Source organism: Serinus canaria, chromosome 2 (assembly GCF_022539315.1).
Source record: "Serinus canaria isolate serCan28SL12 chromosome 2, serCan2020, whole genome shotgun sequence".
In the NCBI taxonomy this organism is placed as follows: Eukaryota; Metazoa; Chordata; class Aves; order Passeriformes; family Fringillidae; genus Serinus; species Serinus canaria.
In genome coordinates this window covers 24,301,474-24,327,574 of record NC_066315.1, presented here as the reverse complement: position 1 = coordinate 24,327,574, position 26,101 = coordinate 24,301,474, and the positions used below count along the sequence as shown (strand labels likewise).

Genomic DNA, 26,101 nt, shown 5'->3' with positions numbered 1-26,101 from the left:
CCAGAAAGGAAAACCAGACAAGTCAACTGCCTTTTCCAAGTTAAAAGAAGCAGTGAAAGTGAGGATCCTAGGACTGGTCCCTAAAGAATTTAAAAGCAGACTGATGCTTTTCAATGTCACAGTCATGAACTGGGAAGGAACAGAAATGTCCTACTGAGGGGCAGAAGTTAAGACCAGGATTAAACACACAGACCTAAGCACAAAACTACTGAAGGCACTTACATAGTTTGACACACCTGAGCCTTCACCTGAGCAGTCATGGTTGAACATATGTGAAACTATTTTCAGGACTGGAAGATGATAACTCTAGATGCTGTGATACAACAAACTGCACCCATCGAGCACTGGTCTCCTTTCTGAGCTTTGGTTACTCTTTTTCTTGTTTACCACAATTGTTGATCTCTGAAGTCTGCAGCTTGGCTCAAACCATGGGTCTTGTCCCTGCTGCCAATGCTCTTATACATTTTATATCAGATAGCTCAAAAAAAGCAAACCCAAGGGGTCCAGCAAGGTTTACACAGTAGCCACTGCAGAAGGCAGCTCCCTCTCCTTGGTGAGCTCCCAGACTCTTCCTCCCTGCTGGCCCCTGCCTGGCCATAGCAGGCGAGGAGCGAGGCCCTTCCCAGGCTGCTCATCCAGGGCAAGGGTTCACCTGCTCCTGCTGCGTTGTTTTGGACAAAAAAAAGAAATTGAAACCTGGTGTTCCAGTTCCTGGCAGAGCACAGTGACAGCCAGGCAGTTGTGCAAGACTGGACAGTACCAAGCTGCCCGTGGTTTTAGCAGGAGTGATCTAACCTGCCAGGCTTTGTGTATTGATGCTGTCAGCACGCCCGCCCTAACTTTTGCCTGGGGCATGACTAATGCTGCCGGCTACTCTGCTGCCTGGGGAGTCTCACTGCAGCCCACAGCTTCTCATGGTTTGTTTAGTTTAGACTTGTGCACAGAAATGCACAATGCACATCCTTGCAGTCTGTATACACCTCAATTAAAGCAGAAGCAGTGGTAGGATCGCAACTCCTGCTTGCCCGAGTCTGCAGTGACATCCTCATCAAGTGTAAGCTCCTGTCCTTTGCTAAAACTACTCTCACATGTACTATTTTTCTCAGGCTGAACTAAGAACTTTGTCTCAATAAACAATTTTTAAAGGCATTTGAACTCCAACATGTTTGGTCTGTGATGAGCCCAAAACAGTGAGTGCTTTTGTTATTTGTTCACTGAATCAAAACACCACTTCTTAGTGCTCAATTCCCCAGCCACACACAGACAGTGACAGACAGGGAATGCACAGGAGCATGAAATACAGTGACATTATTTAGACAACCCTGGAATCTAAAGAGGACCAATCTTCTTACAGTGAACCACATTCTATTTAACTTGAAGAACCAACACTGAGGGGTGGGGAGAAGGTTTTCCCGGCTGAAAGCAGACAATCCAGACTTGGATCTGGTTTCCTGGGATATCCAGGATCCATATAACCCAAATACACAGATTTGAGTACAGCTTGAATTCTAAGTAACATAAACTCTGTGACAAGATAACTTCAGGGAAAGGAATGTACCACTTATATCCAAAGTGTACAGAGGTAAAACAGATTTTCAAAACAAAGCTAATTTTCTAAATAAGTTAATTTTCTAAAATTCATGATCAGCATCATTACGCACTGTACTACAGGAAAAGTTACCATCCTTCTATTTCATGCTGATATTGTGATAGCCTTTGCACTATATTTATAATAGACATAACATGATGCCATATTTTCTTAGCAGAGTAGCAACAAGAAAAAGAAACAAGGCAAAAAAGAGCCTCTGCAATGGCTCACAAAATAAATTCTGCTTCAGGTTTTTGTACAGAAAAAAGAAATTTTCTACAGTAAGGGAATGTCGTCTGTATCCAGGCTATGATGGATTTCAAAAACAGATCCTAAAAGATCATTGCAACTTACCAGAAAAGAAAAGTGCTGTGAGTCATGCAAAGAGTGACCCCTGTGTCCCTGCAGAAGCACGAAGGATGACTTACCGCTGGCTACTCCCCACAGCCGCTCTTCTTGGAATTGCAACATCTGGTATGTAAAACCGTTTCCTTCCTCACCGATGAGGTTCTTGCAGGGGACCCTTACATCTTCAAAAAAGATCTGAGCTGTGTCCGATGACCTCATACCCAGTTTGTCTATCTTTTTAGCAACATGAATGCCTGAAGAGAAAGGTGTATGAGAAAGACCACAAAAAATAGAAGCACTATGAACAAATACAATGTTTTCAGAAGGAAAAGTCTGCATATGTGAATGTATGTCCCAAGACAACAGTGCAGCCTACCTTCAGGAAAAACATAACAGTATTCTGGAGTAAAATGGCACAAATCTTATTTTAAAATGTTTTTCCACTTTATTAAACTTTAAATGCAAAAGTCCCACTTTTCACTATATCCCCAAATAATAAATATTTACTAGTCATAATAATCTCACTCCACACAGGTCATCAAACAATGCAATATTTATTTGTTTATGTTTGATTTTTATCTAGCATTACAATAAAATGCTGACATTCAATTTGGCAATATTTGCCGAGTGCCTGCACTGCTATGAAACAGTACACAAATATTCAGTAAGGACAGAAAAACAGAGCTTCATTTTAAGCTGCAGCTAAGAGTATTTCTCCTCCTGGAAATCCTCTTCCTTTCCTCTCTTCTTCATTTATCCTCCCTTCCTAGCCTACGCTGATTTATTCTGGTTCAGTGATCACTCTCAGTTTTCACGTGTGTCTGTTTGTGAGGGTTTGGTTCCCCACAAACCTCTCTACACAGCACTGACTCTGATCCCACGTGCATGGTCTGTTGAAGATGAACGTGGTTCATTCAGGTCTGGCCACATGAGGGTTCAGCTACCTCATCACCCTGGGCAGGACTCCTTCCCATTGCTTTTTCATAGCTACAAGTTCTTCCCTGCTGTTGTTCAGGTGCAAGCATGGCTTACCCCTGTGCCATGAGAGTTTAACAGGCACCCACTGTTTTCCCATGGCATTTCTCCTGTCTTCAGCTTTTATCTCCCTGTTGATCTGGAGCTAATTCAAATATTCAGGGTGAAAGTCAAGAATGTTTCAAAAGCAAAAGGAGGACAACAACCAGGCATAGGGATTTGTGCATAACATGTTAGTAACATCTGGCAAGTCTGTATGTGTAGCAAAACAGTCCTCCAACTCAGCATATGTATCTTTGCCAGAAAATCAAAGCTTTTTACTACTCATGTTCATGTTATTCCAACCAGCTTTGTGATGAGAAGGTATTCTGTTATTATTTTCCTCTTTATTCTTTTTCAATCCTCTACTACTCTTTGGCATGGCTCAGTAGAAACCTAGTTGGTCACCACACGGATTGTTCTGGTCCCTCTGTACTTGTTCATATCTTGCTATTCTTCACAGCTTTCAGAAAACAGCTCCTTCTGAACTAATACAGGAGGCCTTTACTCACAGGAGGCCTTCAGACATTTGAAAATTACTTTGCTTTTGTAGGCAGAAGAAGTTGGCAGTCATTTCCTTCAAATTTACTCTCTCTGGCTGCACTAAATAAGGTTATGGAAATACTGACATTATTTACAAATGCCAAGACTTTTCTGAGAACAATGTTCACACAGACTTCCACAAGTTCCACTCAAGATTTTTTTCTCCACTAACCAAGCTGTAAACAGATTATGTATTAGGAAGACTTGCTTTGATATATGATCAATGCAGGAGTAAAATCAGAACAGCTGTATAAAAATTCTTGACTTTTGAATTGAAAATTATGCAGTAATTTGTACTCAGTCAGCCAAAAAATCATTTGTGGTTTCTTTCCATATTAAACACATAGCTAAAGAACCACACACTGAGCAATTTAGAAGCCCAGATGAAATCAGGAACATTGTTTCCCATTGGAATACTGCTATTTGGTTTCTTTGAGAGTTGCAGAGATCATGTATGGTCTAAAGCCAACTGGCTTTATGCAATCACTGCTCCTCACCCATATGAAAATGCACTTACTGCTCTTGTTAGTGGGTGGTTTAGAAAGACTCTCTTCAAGAAAGCAAAACTGCTGCCAGTTCATTATTACATTGCTAAATTAATCCCATTGTTTACTTCCCAGATCCACACACAGCAAATACTACTGAAGAAAGCTCTTACAGGCTTGGTTAGTGAGCTAAATGTGCTGATGATTCCTACCTGTAATTCTTCCAGATTGGGTTGTGGTTCAGTTTGCCTGGGTCCAGCAGCAGCCCCCTTTGTCATGCCCTACCAGTTTCACTTGCTCTTAATCCATGGTTCTGACGCACAAGGAGACCAAGCTGCATCGGTCTCATGGGATGCCCCTTCTGAGGCAAGCACATGCTTTACACCATGGAGGACAATCGTACATAATCCTCTCTTTGGCCACTATGGGGGCATCAAAATCTCCCTTCATGTAATCACCTTTCTTCTCTTCCTAAGGGGTACTACAAATGAGAAATTACCAGCAGCAGTAGAAATTATTGGCCCAGCAATCTCCTGGTGTTCATCTGTATTAAATAAATTACACGCAATAACTCACAAATCTGAATTTAACAAGGGCAAGCACCTGACTTACTAGAATCACTGTAACAGAGCCATTTGAGCTGCTTGCACCAGTATCATTGAGAGGGATTTCTATTTCTCTGCCTCGGTAGTTCCTTCCAAGCATCTTTGATTTTTTATTTTCTCCCATTCCTCCAGCCTTCTCACAATCTCTTTTATTTCCTGTATTCTATCTTGAGAAAAAGGCAGTTGCTCTCTCCTGACACCATTTAGTGCCATTACAAATGGAAACAGACACATTTTAAATTGCAATCCAAGAAACACACTCTTTCTCTTTTTATGGTTGCTCTTCTCCTTATTAACTCCTCCTTACAATCTCCTCTCGAGCTATCTGAGGATTCAGAGGACAAACTAGAGGACAAAATAGTTACCATATCAGGGTTGCAAGCCATTTGTCTATATACCTTATACACAGACATTTTGCAGCTTGCTAGAGTCACTTTCATTATATGAAAAATTCAGCTGCTTTTTAAAGGCATTGTTATTGTATGAGGAGTATTCACCAAATTTGGATATCTAATGTGGATCCATGGTGTGGTTGTCCAAACTTCCTTTATGAGAAATAGATTCAGCAGTGTCTGTCAAATCTAGACCATTACTTGCTTCAGCCCAGATTAGAGAGTATATATATCTAAAATTAGAAGATGCAAATCCTACTTTGTCTAACAAACTATCAATTGTTGAAATTAATAATTCATTTTCAGACTTGGAATTTTTTTCTCTCTCTTTTTTTTCCCCCACCACCCTATCTAAATACAAAACAACTTAGATTTTTAGCAAAAATACACCACAGATCCTTCCTTACCCAGCCATATAGGCTGGTGCCTGCAGAGGTGAGTCAGACATAGCATATTTGCTCTCCATTGCAGCTGTTTTTGAGCTTTGACACACATACATCCACAGATGTTTGAGAGTGCATCATTCCGTGATGTCCTCCAGACACTTCCCGTACAGCCTTGGTCTGCTGCCCTCCACAGAGCACAATCTTTAGCAGACAGACATCCTTAGGATGCATCAAACCAGATGGAGTTTCCTGAAAAATCTCACTTCTGATATGACTCACCCACAGAGCACAATCAACAGCCTTAATACTTCATTTCAAAAGGTCGCCAATCTTGGTACTGTGACCCATTTGGAGATAAATATGTGTATCATCACAGAAGAATTAGAACACATGCATTTTGAGGAGCACAAATTTTGTTCCTAGGAGGACTTCTGCACTTCTGCAGATCAGAATAAGGTGTCTCAGACAATTTTTCTAAATCTATTTCATGCAGGTAAAGAAGGTCTGTGTAGCCTCTCGCCACAGGTCTGTGTGTAGGCTGTGAGATCTAACATCTCCCCTCTCCTAGAGCTATGACAACTCATGTCTTTTTGGAACAAGCCAAGTAGCTGGAAACCTCTAAGTCAATTTCTATGTATTTTATCTGCCACCAGCTGTGGGTCAGCTGCTTTGTTGTTTTAGGAAGATCGATCTCAGAGAAGAAGTACTGCATGTGCATTCTGACCCTACCATGAAAAATCACAAGAAGGACTTCATTCACCTACCAGCAGATGGCTGATAAGTGAATTTCCCTGGAAATTCAGAGCAATTCTGGCTGTAAGTTACATATTTGCTCATCACTTCTCAATAAGGATGAAGTTCACAACTAGTGAAGCAGCTCAGGTCTGTCTTCCATGAGCTCCCATTCAAAGCCTGTCTTGCATGAGCAGATGTAGTGGAAGCTCACAGCTCACTCAGAACATGCTTGATTCCCAAGGCAACTCACTTTCTTGACTTACTCCATGCTTAAATTCACTCAAAAGACATTCCCTTAAGAAGCTCTTATCATCCTCTTTTGCAACACTGGAGACCTGGGTTTTGTTCTCAGTATAATCCATTAGGTGAACATAGAGACATTCCCTTCACTGTTATGGTGGTGTTCCTACATGTGAAATGCCAATAATGGCACATACTTTGTGTGTAAAATACTCTGAATTGAATGATCCCTGAGAATAAATATCTTATATATAAATACATTAATATACATTATTCTAGATTTAATAACTATTAAATTGTATTAAACTGTATTAAAGTGTAAATTATTAATTTTAATAAATTTTATTAAACTGATTGAATAAAATAAACTTTTAAAATTAAGTATTAAATATACTATATATTATATAGTAGATAATATGTTGCATATTTTTAAATATTAAAATGATTTAAAACTGAAAAGGTTTAAAAACTTTTAAACAGTTGTCAAAACTGCAAAAGATCCCCACTGGCACAATCAACTGCATCCTCTCTGGATGATGTTCTTTATGCATATAGCACTCGTGTATTCTGTGAGGTCTGCACATTACTCAGGAACAGACACTGTGTGGGTGTACCTGTGTGGATGGTAGCCTTAGCTCAGGAAGTATTTCTTCCATATCTTCGCCTGAATTGCTAGTCTTATTCAAAACCAAGTCCCTACTTCCAGGATATTTGAATCTTTCAATCCAGCCCATATTTAATTCTTAGACTATTTTTATAATTTAACTGGTAATAGTGCCCTGTTGAAGGGAATCCCTTTGCACAGCACAGCCATGAAACACTCTGAATATGCCTGCAATTTTCTTCAGGAAGCTCACCAGGCTTGAGAGGTATTTCCCAAGTCTGAAATCTCTAAACTATTTATCCTTTTATTTTCATATGGTTATGAATCATTGCCATGAAAATGTATCTGAACAGCTTCTCTAAATATATTTTTGGTTAAACATGTTTCCTTCTTGTATCAGGCATATAAATAACACCAATAAAATCAAATGAGAAGAGAGAGAGTTCTGTGTTATTACCAGGTAGATTCATTGGCAGACATATGAGAGATTTATTTTGATGGGGAGGTCCTTCGCTGGTGTTTGCCAGGAGGCACATCCAGTCTGCCTGGCTCCCGGACGTAATCCACATCTTACCACCATTTATGACATATTCATCGCCCTTTCTCACAGCCGTTGTCTTGATATCTATTTCAAAACACAGGAAAGGAAGGGTTATTCTTGTGAAGGAGAGTTATACTGGTCCAGGTATGACTGGCAGAGTCACTTCCTTGCTCTCAGACAGAAAACTATTTGGTTCTCACTCACTCACGGCAAACAAGACTGGAAAATTCTTGGAAGGCAAGCCCGGGAAACAGGACCACTTCTCCCACCTTCCTTTAGGTGGAGTCTTCATCCCAGTGGATGAGAGCAGAAAACTTCCTAAGTAAATGTGGTGGTCAAAAACTTGGGAGAGAAGCATTTCACTGTGAGATGATCTGTTAGAGTTTCTCTTACTGTGTGCCTTACTCCTGAGGAGGCCATTAATTCCAGAGTCATGACTTAAACAAACACAAGCCTCTGTATCTGTTAATGCATAAACATAAATCAACATGCATTTCCTGTATGCTCTTGGTCACAGTGCTGCAATACCTTCAAAGCTGGTAAACTTCTGAAGGCCAAGTCTGAATGCATTGAGTGTGTGGACATGAAGGAGTTCTAAACACCTGCTATTTATACACCCTGGCAAAAACCAATCTTATATTCATCTGCAACAGTTCACATCACGCTGCAAGCAGCCCTACCTGATACAGACAGCCAGAGAGAATCATTAGTTATTATTTATCCTCCAGCAGAGTTTCCAAAGGGCTCCCTTATTTTCCCTGCAACTGAACTTCTTTGACAAGAGCCTCAGTTGATGAAGACTCTCCAAGAGATATCCAGCTGTAAGTAGGTGATGGTATAAGAGAACCCAGCCACACTCTTAATAGCATCTGTGAATCTAACAAGACTGTGAAATCCATAAGAGACCATCCACTGAAGGGGGATCATAGACTTGGAGAGTAGGAGTCGGACACCAAGTGGAATGGGCAGGCATGTTTAAGTCATCTGGTTACACTTTCGTACACAATCACCTCAGTCTGCACATGCACATTCTTCCCTGGGGCTCTAAACATAAACCAAAAGCAAACCCAAGTATCTGATCTTCATTTAGGAGATAAACTGGGACAGAGGTCAGCATGGCTGAAAATTTTTCTTGTTAATGAAGGCACAGGAGAAAAATGATAGGAGAAAATTATATAAGACATAAAATAAGGAAGTATGGGATATACTTATGGCTAAAGGAATGTAAGCAAGGGAAAGAGATAGTAATCACGTGGATGAAACCAGCAGACACAGAGGAATTCACCCAATAAAAAGACTGTGGCAAATCTGTCCAAGGGACTCGATATGAAATCTGTATAATAATGAATGCCAAGAAGCTTAACCAATCTAAAGTACTGGCACTCATAGTACATGGACACAGACATTGGACACTCATATACATGGAGATTAAATAATAATGGAAGGACACACAAGAGCTGGAATAAGAAATATGACTGTACTGAAATGGTGTGACAAGGATGGGAGCATACACAGTGATTTACATCATACATCCCTTTGTTGGGGAACAGCTACTGAAGAGATTAGATAGACGTGCCATAGAAGGTCTGCACAATGAGCACTGTGATGTTACTACAAATGTAAATAGTTCTTGCAGGCATGGCGCCACAGGGGCCTAACCACCCAAATACAGATTAAAGAACAAATGCCTTACTAATGAGAATGTTCAAGTACTCCAGATTCAATTTTCAGTTTGCTTCAAACACTTGAGAAACAACTATTTTAAATTATCTTGTGAAGAATTGATTCTCTTTAATTAGAGATTATCAAGAAAGATTATCAAATCAAGACATATTTTTTATAATATGTTTTAAATATAACAGGCTTTGAAAACCTACTTAACAACTTACTATAGCCAAGTGGAATACTATAGTCACTCAGGAATATGGCTGTGAAGATAATTTGGAATATTTGACTAATTATTTTCCCTGACAGAGCATATCTCTGAGAAAAGGCTACGTCAGTGGGTGCATCATAAGTCATTTTTGCAGGCACACACCACTGACTCTCACAACCTCCTACACAGCATTCTCTGAGGAGCCCTTCTAGGAAAAAGCACAAGACATCACCAGAAGTCAATGATACAGCTGATGCCATATTAGCAGCCAGGACTGGTCACATCACTGTTCAAATCACACATACTCAAGCCTCAGTTTTCTTCTCTACTTCACTTGAGTCCAGCCATGCACTCAAATAGATGTGACTGAAGGTAAGGCTGGCTTCAACTTTTAAGGTCAGTGTTACAGTCAAAGATAGGCAACATGCATCCTTAAGTAAAATATGAAGAACACATATCTGAAATTTACATCATCAGCACAGGAAAAAAAACAACCCAAAACTTTAAAGAAATACTTTCATGTCTAACTGAATGAATAATCATTTCAAAAACCAGGAAATGACTTGCAGGAAATGAACAAAATTAATCATGAAAGTAAGGTACAATTTGGAGGTTAGAATACAAGTACTGCAGCAGGTTGAACTAAGTTAAATCTTGCAGAATCAAAGAAGATTGTGGGGGCAAACAAAACTGTTTCAACCACAGAAATGAAAAGAGGATGGGAAAAAATTAGGCATATAGAAGATACTTCAAAAAAAGAAATATTTCACAGGAGATTACAGACAGATTCAAATATGGTTGACAAAGCAAAACACCTACAAGAAAGACTGAAATTAGTGAAAACAGAGCTTGCTAGTTTGGCACTCTGCACAGCCTCAACATACATTTCGAAATAAAAGAGAATTCAATTTACCCACAGAATGTTATTTAAACCAAACTTGATTTATTATGAAATAGGATTTTCTAGAGAAAAATCCTATTGGACCCAAGCAAGTGAAATTAACTCTACTAGGTAAGTATGAGTTAAACTTTGAAAATATAAGAATTAGGATAAAAGTGGAAATGTGCATAAGGAACTTGGCAAAGCAGAAATTGCATCAGGTTTCATTAAAAGAAGAAGTTCTGATGCGCAGGGAGTGTTCTAGTTAAGCCCCTCCCTGGATATCAGCCTCTGCACAAAACCTACTGAATATTTGCATTAGTGATCTTTAAAAGGACAGGAATAAACTAATTAAATTGTTTGTGACACAAACTTGGGAGACATCACCAACACAGATAACTGAAGTATGGCCCAGCAAGAAAGGAAAAATCTTGAGTTTTCAAATTCAGCATAGTAAATTCAAGTACTTGGACACAATGTTGTAAAAGTGATTGCTAAACCCTGCAATGTTTCAATAGCAAACTGGTAAAGAGGATGATCTACAGTTAATCACAGGATTCACAAGTCTGCAAGTTGTTGTGTAACATCATGTATTGGAGAGTAATACTTCTTCCAGGGTTGGAAATGTGAACAACCTCAATGCAAAAAAGGAGAAAGGCTGGAAATGTGAACAACCTCAATGCAGAAAAGCAGAAAGGCTGGATTCCACTGAGACAAAATGGAGCAAGATTTTTATGTGGAAGAGGTAGACATGAACAGTGTTGCTAGTTGCAGATACCTGAACATAAGCTGAAGATAGAGGATGTGTGTGAGAAAAATGTTTTCCATGATGTGGTCTTATATATGCCCACAGACCACATTCTATAAATTGTGGAATTGGAGTGAGATAGAATGAGACAATATAATTCAACTTGACACAATATTTATGCTTTTTAGTACCAGAATCCTGAAATTAAAGACACTCTTTGTACCATCTGTACTGTTCTGTTTCTCTTCTCAAGCCAACTCTGTGCTAGTTTTGGTGCACATGGTCACTACTATGGACAATATAGAATAACTACACTTGAAAGCGACAGGTGTTCCTTCAAATTGACACAAATTTTGTATTAGACTAATATACACAGTCCTTTTTGTTCTGTTGAATTCTGAATAAATTAGTTTGAGGCACAGTTCAATTCTCAGGTAAACATTATTTTTGTTTTCTGTGTTCATATCACCTTCAGTAATTTTGGAACTGCAGGGAAAAATGTGAGAGATACCTTACTCTGCATCATTCTTCAGGTTAAAATACAGTGGCTCACATGGCAGAAGCACATCCCCAACCTTCACAGGAGAACAGCTGCTATGTCCCTTCAGTTCTCTTAGGGGCACAAACATCCCAATGGCATGAGCAACAAAAGGAAGCACCAAGTGCAGTTTCACACACCTCAGTCTGCTTTACAGCTGGGCCATCTGGAGATGGTGCAGAATGGTGCAACTCAGAACACAAGCTATTGTTGCTCATACCTAAGTTGTCCATTTAATTGCCCTTCAGAAGCACTGTAAGCTGGATTGGCATTTATATCAGGGATCAAACCTTCCAGGACAGGGGAAAAAGTATTTTCATTTCATCCTGCAGTGTGTCTCCAAGCTGCAGCATAGGTTCAGAAGATAATCCTCTTTGATTCCAAATTGGTTTTTAACTGCATTCATCTAAGTGTGTCATACCACTTTAACTAGATGATAAACAAGATGCTGTTGAAATATTATTTATGTTACTTATTATCTGGAACACTGCATCAAAAAAATTAAATTCCTATTTAGAATTTTCTGATGATCATCTAATTAACCTAGAGAGGCATTTATTAAAATAAATGATGTTGTATTTCTTATATTAGCAAAATTCAAATTTATAATTACTTTAATAAATAAATTAATAGGTGCTATTATACAATTTATTATTTCAATCCTAATAATATTTAAGTTATAGCAAGCAATAATGCAGTTTAAATTATATTGAAATTTAATATTTTATATTTATTATTTATAATTAGTAAGTATTATTAATAAGTCCTATTTAATAAACACATCTGCTAAAATTATGGAGTTCTTCTTATGAATAAATTCAATTAACCCAGAAAGGAAAACAGCAATAAAATATGCAGGAAGATTTAGTCTCATTATTTCATTATCCACATTAAGGTTCTTGAAATCTACCTGCTGCAGCCTTGCTCAAGCACTGGATGTTTATCTATTTGCCTTGAAAAAACAACAAGGGTTTGCTCATGGAGATGGATATAGGATTCCTTGGATTAAAAATGTCTGTCATACTTGGAAAGTTTGTCTGCAGGAAGAAGTCTCAGTAATTTGTAAGAATACAATGTGGTCAACTTGACCAACAACTAAACCTATAAAAGTGGTCATTTATCATTCCCTTTTCCATGCAGTCCATGATTCACCATCAGAGGAGACATATTTTCTTTTTCTACTGTATCTGTTTTGATTTCATTTTTCAAATTTTCTACTGCCTCAGGCACTTCAGAATAATAGTTTCATTTGTCCTGGTTTCTAAACATATTCTTGCACTAAACCAAAAAAATCAGTTGCATGTAAAGTAACTAAATCTTAAAGATAGTAGATTTGACATTGCAAATTCTTCATTAGCTCTAAATAAAGCAATCACCAATTGAGAGATATTTTTGCTTCACCATAATGACAGAAGGGGCTGAGGTGAAGGATGAACAAGAGGAAATCATTCAGAAAGTGATGCCATCCTTTTCAGAACAGGGTGGCTCTGTTGTTTTCCCCCATTCAGTGGAGAGGTTTTGTCAAGGCAGCCCCAGTTCTAGTCCAGCTGAACGAGTTCTGCTCCTTGTCAGAACATCTAGAGTTGCATGACTGAAGGTGGCTGTGCAGCTGATGAGGTGCTGGAGTGCTCCTGCCAGCAGTGAGCCTAGACAGAGCAGGACAGCACTAGAAGAAAACTGGGGCCAACATAAAAGCTGCATTAATCCATTTTGCTCAGCCTATACAAGGTTACCCACTGATTCATTTGCCAAATATGTTAAAATTGATTGCTTTTGGATGCATGAGAAGGGAGGGTTGTATTCCTGGAATGTTACTTTTTGCTCTCACCACAACAGACTTTCCTTCCTTTGTTTCTTACAAAGGATGGGGGCAAAGAGAAGGATCAGGAAAAACAGATTCTTTCCATTAAAACATCAGGCTGTTTAAAACTGACAGTTTGCTAGGTTAACTTACTTGCAACATCTGACCCAGCTCCAGCTTCACTGATTCCCAAGCAAGCCACAAAATCACCAGCTATTGTTGGTACGAGGAACTGTTTTTTCAACTCATGAGAACCAAACCTGCAACAATATAACAAAAAAGATAGAATATTAAAACCCTATGAAGGCAAATTTTATTCAGAAGTTAGTTACAAATTTTGTTCAACCCACACAGTGATCAATTTTCCTATGACTACGTAAAAGCTGTCCCAGAGCCAAAAGATGGAATAAATACCCTCCAAAGCTGTGATTCAGAGTCTTCACCAGAAGTGCAGTCACAATCATTTCAAAGAAGTTTCAAAAAGTATTCAGGCATCTTACTCCCACAGAAACGTGTGGTCTAGATGGCCAAAATTTATCTTCATAGCTGTTGCTTTAAAAGTTCCAGATCCAAATAAACATAACCCCTGAGGATTCCTCCCAATGCTCCTGCACTACTCTGCAACCACCAGGATGGAGGACCTGGTCTCTGTTTTCTTGGACCATCTCTTTGCCAGGTTTTAGTGGTGACTGAAAACTTCTGGCAAGTGATGGGCACCATCTGCAAGGACCTGTATTTAAATTATTTCTATTTCACATCTACATTTAAATCACGCAGTAAAATCCATTAATGCTTCTTCCAGCTGTTCTTTTATCTCCACAAAAATAAAAAGGGAAACAGCAAACTGTGGATGGTATTTTAACACAAAAATTTCACTTGGCTCTATTTAAATTCAGTTAAGAGGCACATGCTGTTTTCCTGTTGTTTAGAAGACTGCATCCATTTAAGATATGCTACATCTCATTTCATGCTTGATTTTGTCCTAATTAAGATTCACTGACTTCTTCTTGCAGCGAGAATGGTGAGTTCATGCTCTAGTTCTTGGACCTTTCTTGTGCGACTCAAAAATTCCTTGGGTCATGAAATGCCTTGTGTCCAGGAATCCATAAATTCAAGTTCCTCCTCAGCCTCCCCTTTGTTGTGAGGCTTCTCAGGTCATCATCACCACTCGCCCCTTAGGCTCACTGGGGCCTCCTTCTAAACCATTGTCCCAGTACTTCCAAAGGAGTGGTGCTATTCAAGCTGAGACTAAGTCATCCCCTCCAACCAACCCTGGCACAAAGGACGTGGGACAGCCAGAGAACAGACTGGGATCTGGCAGACACTTCCATTTGGTGCACACAAGGAACTGAATTCCTAGTGCTGACCCTGCTGCAAATCACAGCAGCAATCCCAAATAAATACAAGAAGCAACTTTGGAGTGCCCACTCCTTCCTCTAGCATGCTGGAACAAAGTACCCATGTTTGTTAGGCAGCAAACTTTGGTTTTTAATTTTCCATGGGGCCTGATCAAGTATGGCCAGCTGCACATTCATCAGTCAAAAAAAAAAAAAAAAACACAAACAGCCCAACCAACAACATGGAAAATCAGATTATGAGAGCAGATAGTGGTGATTTTTGGCAATGCTTTCTAATGCTTGAAACTTTGCTAACCTTTAGCATTTCAACAGAGGATTTTCACAGCAAGAACTTTGCTTAGAATAATATTTTTGGTTTGATGTCTTTCTTTGTTTTGAGTTCCAGAAAACAGTTCAGTTCTTTCCAAAAATATGGTTATAGATGATGTTGTTTTGCAATTAAAAAAAAATTATTAGTTGGGGAACACTATCTTCAGAAGATGGTGGGTCTCTATGCCTTGCAGGGGACAGCTAGCTTCTTGCTCAGCTGCTAGCATTTGTGTTAAAAATATGCCACTTTTATAAAATTCTGCCCATCTTAAATTTGCTTACTATTTGCCTATAAACAACAGGGGCGGAAAAAGGGTAAGTTCACTGCTTACTGCTGAGACAAGCAGCTCTACACTGATTTGGTATCACTACAGATGTGACACCCTACAGGCATGCCTATAAACTCTGGGAAATGCATATCATTCCCTGCCTCAGCTAGGAGCTGCTTTCTCCACACTATTTGTCAGCAAGAAGGGCAGTATTATATCTGAATGCATTTGAAAGACCTGGCGGAAAGTTATGTTCCAAACCATCAAAGGTCAGATCACTGCAAAAAAAGCATTATCTATTTAGTTCTTAAATTTAGAAAGTGTTTCTGCTTCACTGAGGGGATTCTGGGAGTTACAGGAATCACATTCATGGAGTCGGTTTGTAGGTACATTCAATTTGTGCTGGATGAATGCTGAACAAAGCCCAAGGTTATGAAAGCCAACAAAGAGCTACAGAGGATTTTTTTTTAGGAGTTAATGGTTGATTCCCACATTATTGTTTGATTTGTGCAGCAATGCATAGCCAAGATGCAAAATCTGACTTATATCTATGAACATGTTTAGAATCCCCACAGTACAAGATACTTTTAAAGAAAGCATCCAGGACATGGGTGCCTTTTGAACCCATGACCCAGGACAAGCAGTTGGTCTTCCCACTACGCAGCATGAGGTAAAGATGCACACAGGCAAAATTTCCTGTAGCAAGCAGATTTCTCTTTTCATTACCAAGTTTCACTTTTACATGTGTGTGGGGGGCATTGTACTGTATAAATAGCCAGTGGAATTGGCTCAGCAGTGGGGGAAAAATTCAATAATACAGATGCAAACTCAACTAAAGACTTCATCAAGTTAACAACAATTTTACTGTTATTTTCCAAGAACTTCCACTTTAGGATTTCACTAGCACAAAGATGCATAACTTCACTGTTTTACTACAGCAGAACAGAGTAACAGAAGGCCAAAAAACTGCAATGGAACAAAATCCCATTTTCTTTTACCCATAGATTTTCTTTAAACCCCTGAATAAAAGGCTGTCATGAGGGAAAGGCAGTACTGTCTGAAGTCTTAAAATACTATTTTTATTCTCAGTGCTAAGCCACTTGCAAGAGACATACAGAACTGCATGCATTTAGCAAGCCTTTGTTACATTACACGAAGGAGAAGAAAACTTTAAGAAAAATTTGTTGTAGATGAGACCTCCAAAGTCACACATATGGCAGGATAAGCAAATGTCAAGGGAATAGAGTTCATATTCCAGAGTCTTCAGTAGATTTACAAGTATTTCCATTCAGAATGGGAAAAAAAGTCAACAACCCCTAAAAATTATCAAATAATCCCTAAAATGTTCTTCCTTTCTTTTATACCTGTTTAGTGCAGAGAAATTCCTGATTTCAACATAATTATTAGAATTTAGCTCCCACCCTCATCTTCCAGAATTTTAGGTGTATTCATATTCCAGGGAATTCCAACTGCTGGTTCAACCAGTTGCCCCACTCTAGTTTTAAGAACTGTGGTTGTGACACAGAATATTTGCATAACTCCTGCATGAAGAAATTGGTAACTTTTATTGAGGGAGGAAAAAACCACAACAATTTAGATTAGGAAAATGCAGGAGCCTAAATGAGAGTAAGCAATTAACATGGGAACACTGACATAGCTGATGAGAAAAAGAAAAATTATTAATTGCCTAGAATAGGCATTTTTAGGAAGCATGATATGTGTGCTACAACTTTAGGACTGACACCTTGCAAAGCTGCAAAAAGAGCAAGTATATTATAAAGCAGAATTAGACTGATCTTAATCATTACAGCTAAATGAATCCTTAATATTACTGCACTGGGATATAAGAAAAAAAGACAAACATGAACAAACTGGATTCTGGAATTAAATTTTTTTAAATTGGTTGTGGTACCAATATTTCGTGTTTGTAAATATATCATCTACTACTCAACAAGGTTTATGTTTTAACATATAATCAATATAACTCTAGCATTTAAAAAAAAAAAAAAAAGGGAACACATTTTCTCCCCTAAAACAAACTGAGAGAAGTAGAGAGTAGGTTCTTTCCTCAGGCATTACTGAGTGGCAGCTAGGAAGTAAATCTACACAGTATTGTTTTTTTCTACTTATGACAATTGGGTTTTAGGCTCAACCACACTTTCTGAAAATTACCTTGTAAGAGCAGGGGTAGCCATGCCAGCTTGCACTCCAATGGCCATGGGAATACCTCCACAACGGATATTTCCCAGCTCTTCTGCCACTGCAATATTATAGGAGAAGTCCAAACCCATGCCACCATATTCTGAGGAAAAAACAAATCTGTGATTCTCATATTCTAGACTGGCATAAGCAACAAGAAAAACAGCAAAAAAAGATGTTGTTACTGCAAGGACTTGCCAACTGCCATTTAACTGCTAATTTTTAAGTACTTGACAATTACCAGATTCCCTTTCACAAAAGCAATACCACATTATTCTCTACAATATTGAGAACTGAACTGAGAATGACACCTGCTCTAATTATCTATGTGCACATCAGGTCACCTGTGAGTATCCTAAGTAGCCTCATTACTTTTACTGGAAACAGCAGGAAGAAGTGACATGCTGTTGCAAATGATACCAGAAGGCAAAATTATTCTTTCCAATAGCAAGGTCATATGAACAAATCACACCACAAGGTAATAACAAGTGCTTTTATTTCCCCATGATACCACCTGACACCCGCTCTCATCACACAACGCAATCATCTTTCTCAGACACTGCAGCCAAGTCAGCACGGAGTGTGACCACACGCAGGTCGTGTTTCTATTCTGAATTACTGCTGTAGCTCAAAATTCATGTTAGACACAACTGCAGTACTGAATGCCTTTATTCCACACCCTGCACCCGCTCTGTGCAGTGATTAAAGCACTCTTGTTCACAGGGAGCTGACAAGCTGGGGTGCTGGCCTGGTGTCAGCACAGCCCATTGCTGCCTCTCTCCCCCTAGCATTCCAATCTGCGAATTCAATTAAAGAAGAAATTATTCTTCACCTCATTCCCATGCTCAGTGCTGATAAACCCACTACATAGTGAGGCACAGAAAAAGGCTACATTGCTATGATGGATGAGGTAATTTTTAGCTGTGTTAAATAGCTTATAGTCCAAGAGAAATACAGTGAGAAAGTGAAGGTTAAGGTTACTACTTGACGTCATTAGTTGACTGAGCAGCTTTGATTAGATAATGCTGCCTCTTTTCTTTTTCTTTTAGCTCCTTTGAAGACCGGCTAAGAAAATTTCAAATTAACAGATACAAACCCTCACCCCTCACACACACAATAAGGGGCAGATGACCCTCGCCTGTTTTCACTTGCTGACCTCAAACACTGAGCACACCCTTCCCTGACCTGCTCTGAAGTTTTCAAAAAAACACCATTAAATAAAGGTCAAAACACCACAGTGCATATAAACATGGGGCTTTGCAAGCTGTCAGCTGTTTCCTAAACCCACAAAACCTATCTTTGCGCATCCTTTCTTTGCTGAGAGGAAAAACACAATAGGAAAGGCTAAGCATAAAGTTTGGTTTCCAAAAACATTTGTCCTTAGGTCATACTGAATAGTCTAGACTGTCAGAATTTAAAAAACTGCTACTTTTCCAACATTTTGCTTGAAAATACTGTTTCTCAAAAGTAGAAAATTAAAGTTCCTACTGGGAGCTTAAGCAGTACAATGAAACATCAGCAATATGGAAATGTGTTTAACATAACAGATAATCTAATTTTCTTGCCTTTACACAGTCCCATCAATAAATGCTCTGAGGAGCAGTAATGTATGTGCATGTAAAAGCAAGACTATTTAAAGATATCTGTCTTGAGAGAGATTTTGCTAATTTGTCATGGATCTACAGCAGAATTATAATAGATAACCTCAGTTCTGGCACCTCACAAATCCTTTTCATTAGATTTTTTAAAAATTTATTTTAAATCAGTCAAAGCTTTTATTAACAGCCTATTGTTATTACTGGTTTTATCTTTAGTTTGTTCTACCAGGCAGTTATATTTCCATCTTTCACTTAAATTTCACAGATCAAAACCTTAGTTTCTTGATTTATCCAAAGTAACTTCCCAGGAGGAATGTTATGCACAAAACTGACCCAAAGAAGGGCTACTTTATCCAAATATACAGCTTAGAGACATTCCTTGTCCATACCACAATCCATTGCATATTACCATTTGAGATAAGTTACTAAGCAGTACACTTTAAAAACAAAATACTGCAAAAGGCCAGCTTTTAAAAGGATAGCAATGAAAAAATTTCTGACCAAATGGAATAAAGGAGCAGAATGAAGCTTTGGGAGCTGGAGGTGGAGAGGGAAGTTCTGCTGGGCAAAGAGATGATAAAATCCCAAGATTTTATAATCTGGGGATGGATAACACAAGAGACAACCATAGATGCAGTCAGGAAGGGCAGAAGGAAATGGTAAAACCATTAATCAGACCACACCTAAGCTTTCATCACTTCTCTTCCAGGAGCCAAGTTAAAGTCTCATGGAGAAATGTGAGTGATTTGATGGACAATGACAGGGAATGTCTTTTTGAGCCCCAAATACTTGATCAAGGTGGAGACTGATTTTTCAGTTCAGTCTGTGCCATGATGGTAATTCAGGTAACTCAGGCTGTGGCTAAACACAGTTGTGTCCCATCTCTCTGGAGAGCTGGCCCTCCACACTGAGCCAGGCTGCCATGTCACTCACAGCACTAGCAAGCAGTGCTGGCTACAAGCACCAAAGAAATTTCCTTTTTTCCTCAGGTCCTAGTGGCAGCCTGATGCTTGCAGTCCCACTGCCAGCACTCCAGGCAGTGATTTTGGGGCTGGTACGAGCACATTTCTCTCCATGTGATGGGACTCAGCTCTCCATCTGAGACAAAACCACCAAGCCATTCTTATTTCCATCTGCTTCAGTGATGACGGTTAAAGTTTTATGAAATTAATGTTCAATTTTTATTTAGAACAGAAATTACTCTTTTTTGGAATAATTCTTATTTGCAAAAAAGGCAATTTGCTTGCGGTAGTTGGTTTGTATTCGCCAGTCTCATCAACAAACACCGCTTCCTGGAAGTATCTGTACTATGATGTAATGCTAATAGGTCAATTAAATTTTAATTCAGAAGAGGAAACACCACGCCAAACATAGAAGTGAAAATTTTAGTGAAATTTTTGGTGAAAAATCCATACTGAAAGAAATCAAATCAATTCCAGATTTGATTGCTTTACAAAACATACAAATGAACACATACACACACACACACACACAAAATCCCAAAAAATAAACCACAAAAAACCTACACCAAAAAACTCCACATCAACAATAACAAAGTATCTTTAAATATTCACATGTAAAACATTTCTGGGGTAAACCCTTCATTTTACTTTAAAATGAGATGAGAGACCTTTAGAGAATTGTTTGGCTACATTACCAATTTTAATTTGCAAGAAAATTAAAACAACAAAGCACAAAGTAGATTAAACTAGGCAGAAAGTCTAATGCATTATTGCTTTTATAGCTGAAAACAGGTAGAAAGAGGCAACTCAGCTATGTTCAAATTGTTACAGTTTTGATGATAATAGCACAACTTCCAGTTGTTAAATGGCCTAATACTATATCTTATCCATTGTCGGATTTCAGGTTCTTTTACAAAGCAATTAAAATATAAAGTCCAAAGCAGAGAGCACAGAAACATACAATTAAATAAAGATTCTGCTCTGCAGCCCATGGGCAGGACCCAAGCTGCAGGAAGGAAAAAAGTTTGAGGAGGAAGGAAGAGCAGAGAGGATGTGCTACGGACTGACTACAACCTCCCATCCCCATCCTGCTGTGCTGCTTGGGGTAGGGAGTGAGGTGGATGAGTCAGGAATGAAGAAAGGGAGATGAACCTGGGAAGAGGATGGTGAAACATCCTTGTTTTCATTTGCCTTTGCTTCTCACAACACAAATCTATTTAAACTGGCAGGAAATTAAAACAATTTTCCCCTAGCCTAGTCTGCCTTTTACTGTGATGGTTACTGGTGGCCAGTCTCCCTGACTTTCCTCGACAGCCAGGGCTTGGCATTGTATTTTCTGCCCTGTCCTGTTGAAGAGAGGGAGTGAGTTAGGGGCTGGCCAAGATGAACCCACCACACCATGGTCAGTATATTGACCTATTCCTTTAAATTGGATCTCTGCTTTTCTACTAATCACCACCATCACATTATTTGAACACTCCCAACCCACAAAAGCTCCTTATTTTATACAGACCAGCAAATTTTTACATGTCATGTTTGTAGATACTGGCAGTGGAGAAGGAATCCAAAAGGACACAGTGAATCTTAAAAAACATTGGTTTTAAAAGACACAAGTGTACATTCTACTAAATCTGACAACTTAGCATATCAGGAGTTTTACATGTGAATTTAGGGTAGATGGCACAGATGATGCCCAAAACTACAAATGAAAGATCAAGACATGATCTCTAGTTGCAACATGTCAAAATGGAAGCCCTGGTGAGAAGAACAGTTGGAGAAACAAAGGCACAGAAAGTCTATGAAAAAGGAGTCATAAGGGCAAAGAGAAGCTGAAGTCTTTCATTTCACTTTAGTGAAGACCAGAGCATTTCTTGCCACTTGTTCAAGAGGACTGTTCAAATATGACTGTTTCATGATGAGACAGACTTGAAGTCTCTAGTCAAACATTTGTAAGAGTTTACAAATGTCTCTATTTGGAATTTGCTTCTGAACCCCATCTAGTAGCTATTAGTGGGAATGACAATATCTGTGCTGAAAAGGGTCTGTAAGTGAATTGAGGCAAGGTGAAACAGGTGGTCCTCACATTATTTTAAGAATGTAAGTGAGCCTGGATAAAGGAATGGTGATAACACAATGCAGCTGATCCAAAACTCCATTTTAAATGCTTATGCTTATATAATTTATCTTGTTTGTTTACATACTTTCCAAAATTTCAGTGAAGTGTATATACACCAAAGAAAATCACTCAGTATTATTTCTACTCTGGGTATCAACCTCATTCCAAAAAACCCCAAAATGTGCTCTCATATTTGTCAAAGACAAAGCATGAATCAAATCCCAGTTTGAAGATAAGTCTGAGAGACTCCTATATATGAGATTAGGATGACAAAGCTAATAGCTAGTTTTCATTACAACCTACATCAACAGAAGCGAAATTTATCTCTCAAACCTTTTTCACCTGTCATAAACATGGTTCAAGAATTTCAACTCCAGAGAAGTACAAAGAGCCTTGAATCTACATAACTGCAAATGTCATCAGGTAGGACAGTACAGAAATCCATATCATAATTCCTTTCCTCTGCTTTATATTGAAGGGATTTAAAGAATTACCAAAAGTGTACTCTCTGTCTTGTGGAACTTCCCATAAATCCATTCTGATAAGTTGAGACTGATGAAGTTCAGAAAACACCTCCTGCCTTCTTGGTTATTTGCTTCTGGCTGGGTGTAGAGGAAAAAAACCTCTCATTAAGACTAACAGAAAAGCTGTGAGTCTACTTTAGTCTTGTTGAGAGTAAGACATATGTATTTTTGGGCTATTTCTTCCTCCCAGATCAATTCACAAAAAAAAAAAATCATAACAACAAACTAAAAGAAAACAACAAAGGAAAAACCTCCAGACACAAATAAACCACTGTAAAGTTCCTTTTCACAGATTACCTTTGTAAAAGAGACCAAACTCCCCCAATCTGAATGAAATTTTGTCCCAAACCAGGAAAAATTATAGTGCTTCATGATTTTATTTGTAAAGAAAGATCACAGTCACCTTCAGTACTTGCTCTCTCACAGATACTACTTAATCCAAAAATTTCAAGACAGGTAAGGATTTACTCTGCTAACCAAACTTCTGGTATCACTCGTGATCCAGCAGCCCTTGAAAAAGGAAAAATATGGATTGGCTTTTCATTACTTTTCAAGCACTCGTGGCTGGCATCACGAGTACAATCCCAAGAGCAACTAACACAAACTGTGTGTTCCTGCAAAACTTCTGTATTCTGTATTATTCTGTACTGTATTCTGTATTCTGTTCCTTCTTGCTACAGATGTCATCACAGCTGCCACCACAAAAATGAAATTTACTGAGACAAATAAGGTGATCTAAATTGTTTTAGATTAAGACAGATCCACACTATAAAATAAAGGAAAAACTTCTCACACATTGTAAGAATAAAAACTCTCCTAAAACACCACAGAGGAACTTGGCAGTGCCTGCCACTGAGCAGATAAATACTACCACTAAGCAGATAAATGCACCACACAGACCTGGCCCCAGCTAGGGACAGCATGGACACATTTTAAAAGGGTTCAAAGCTGTGTAGGACACTTTAAAAAGAGAGAGCATTATATTCTAAATCACCAAGTTTCCAACACCCGCACTTGCTGCCCTCTGATTTCTAAAACATCCCTCAAACATTTGTAAGATTTTCCTTTTCTAAGTGGTTTTGCAGAATCACCCAGTGACATTGAGTTAGTAATCACATTTGCATAAAACTTTGAGCTCAGAAGGTTATCAGAGCTCTTAAAAACACTATCACACGAACCCCCAAAAATGTGCACAAACAATGTTATGGGGGAGGAGAAGCTAAGCTGCCCAGTACAATAGAATAAAATGTACACATGGCAACATAAGAAACATTAACAATGTAAAAGATGTAGTAGCCAAAACAGAAAAGAGGAAAAAGAAGATCCAAAGTGCACACAGCCACAGGAACCAGCTATTGCACCAGCTCCAAGCCAGAGAAAAACTGTAAGCAACCCCTGGTCACAGACTCTTCAACAGTCTTTTGCCTGGAGTTTCAAATGGAGCTTATTTCCCCCCCTCCCACTCCACTCTGATACAATATCTGTTCCAAAAAATTGGAATTTAATCAAAGTAGCCTGCAGCTTTTTCTTTAAGGTTAAAGAGCACAGATCTCAATTATTGTACATTTGAAAGTGTCAGTGAAACTAAATGCCACAGCATAAAGAAAATGAAATAAACACCAAACACACAGAAAAATGAAGTCAAGAAGTATGAAGGCTGACTATCACCTTTCCTAAGCTTCAGTGGAAAAGCCATGTTACTTCTCCTTGGGATTCTCTTTGGGCAAGCTCATAAACCAATCATAGAATGCATTGCTTGAGATCAGTCAACCAGCCACAGCTGCCAGCCTCCTTTTGCACATCGAGCACACACGTTGCTACCAGCAGGCCACCAGCCCACTCTAACCTTTGCTGGCAGATGCTCAAGTAAATTCTCTGAGTCAGGCATATCCAGCAGTGAATGCTTGTTCTCTCCAGCTTAAAGGTGAGCGCCCTTCTGATGATCAGGACTCCACTGCATCAAATCCTTCAACAACTGTCCACTGCAGTCCTCCTGACACAACCATGAGTCAGCCCTCAGAGGCACTGAAATCTGTCACCAGCATCTGTCAGCCCCATGTAAAATTTTCTTCCTCCCATTTTCTTCCTCCCAAGAAAATGCCTGAACAGCTGCTCAGCTGTCTTAAACCTATTAGTTCACATTGAACAGGTAATAATTAGTCCCACACCTGTACAAGGATGAAGCAGGTATGTCACTTTTATGTGTTGCTGGTGCTTCTATTCAGGACTTGTCCTCTGACATGGACTGCCACAAATTCCCACAAGAAGTTTACATTACTCTGCATCACGGAAATTATTTTCCAGTAGGACTTAAAGTGTGAATGCACAAATAGATAGTATAAGGAACATACAGTAATGCACAGACATTCAAGCATCCATAGGTCAACAGGGAAAGAAAGTGGAAATTGACTTTTCAATGGGTAACCAATAGAGATAGCCCAAAGAACATACCCCAGTTTAAGCACAACAGAGAGATGAGCAACAGGACTGAATACAAGTATGTACACTTGTAAGGAATTTTTCAAAGCTGGATGAAAAAGAGTCACTGTACTCGGTTTTAGTTCTCTAGAAACAAAAAAGCAGACTTACTGCTTTCATTTCTTTCATGCATCCAATTACTTTCATTCCTTTAAGGTATCAGGATATACAGTCCATATTAAAAACATCATTCTGTTTCTTCTGAGTTCCAAATAAATAATTGAACAATTAAGCAATACTAAGTGATTTAAGGATTACAGATTTATTACATTTGCTACTTATTAAAATTTCTATGCTAAGATTTAATACAAAGACTAAATATTTATCAGCTGAAAGCTATGTTTGATTTTCTTCCCTACAAGATCTTTTATACCAGTCCAAGATAATAAATAGCTTGTTGGAAATTCACATTTGTCTGATATGAAAACTTTAGACACTTAATATGTTACACCCAAGGACACAAATTTTACTAGTTCACACTTTCCAAAAATTGCAATCTACAAATGGATTTATAAAGTGACAATTTAAATTTTAGGCATGGGGGGAGAAACTTGAAAAATGTTTATTTGAAATAACTTAAATAAAAATATTTCATCATGTATGCAGTGAGTAATGAAATAAACTTTGGACATGCTCTGGAGCTAGCCTGGCCAGCACAGGGGTTTTAGTTCAGTAGCAGCAAACTTGGAACAGAAGTGCACTGCAGGAGGTTTCCACAGGAATTCCTGATCAGCACAGATTTGAAGGACTAAATTTCCATTAGAATTTCCATTCATGGCTGACTTCTTAAGTCCTTGAGATGTTGGGTCATATACTGAGAAGGAGGTAAAATGCCATCCTGCCACACTGCAGGTCAGCACAGTCCCAGCACAGCCACAGCCAACAGATTATTAAAGAGACATCCATCAAGTAATGCTGCAGCCAGAAGCACACCCTCTGTCATTAGACAATTTCCTTGTTTACA

At 38.7% G+C, this 26,101-nt stretch overlaps 1 protein-coding gene across 2 annotated transcripts in view; it reads right to left on the bottom strand.

Moving 5' to 3' along the window:
- The window catches only part of LOC103813117 (probable acyl-CoA dehydrogenase 6), a 76,236-nt gene that overhangs the window by 13,236 nt on the left and 36,899 nt on the right, over positions 1-26,101 (bottom strand). Inside the window, exons 3-6 of one of the 2 annotated variants that reach the window (XM_050971104.1) lie at positions 17,433-17,562; positions 13,478-13,584; positions 7,398-7,565; positions 1,943-2,190 (exon numbers count right to left, since the gene is read on the bottom strand). In XM_050971104.1, the coding sequence (XP_050827061.1) occupies positions 1,943-2,190; positions 7,398-7,565; positions 13,478-13,584; positions 17,433-17,562 (653 nt within the window). The remainder of the gene's footprint in view (positions 1-1,942; positions 2,191-7,397; positions 7,566-13,477; positions 13,585-17,432; positions 17,563-26,101) is intronic. The other variant, XM_018909758.3, reaches the window with a different exon arrangement.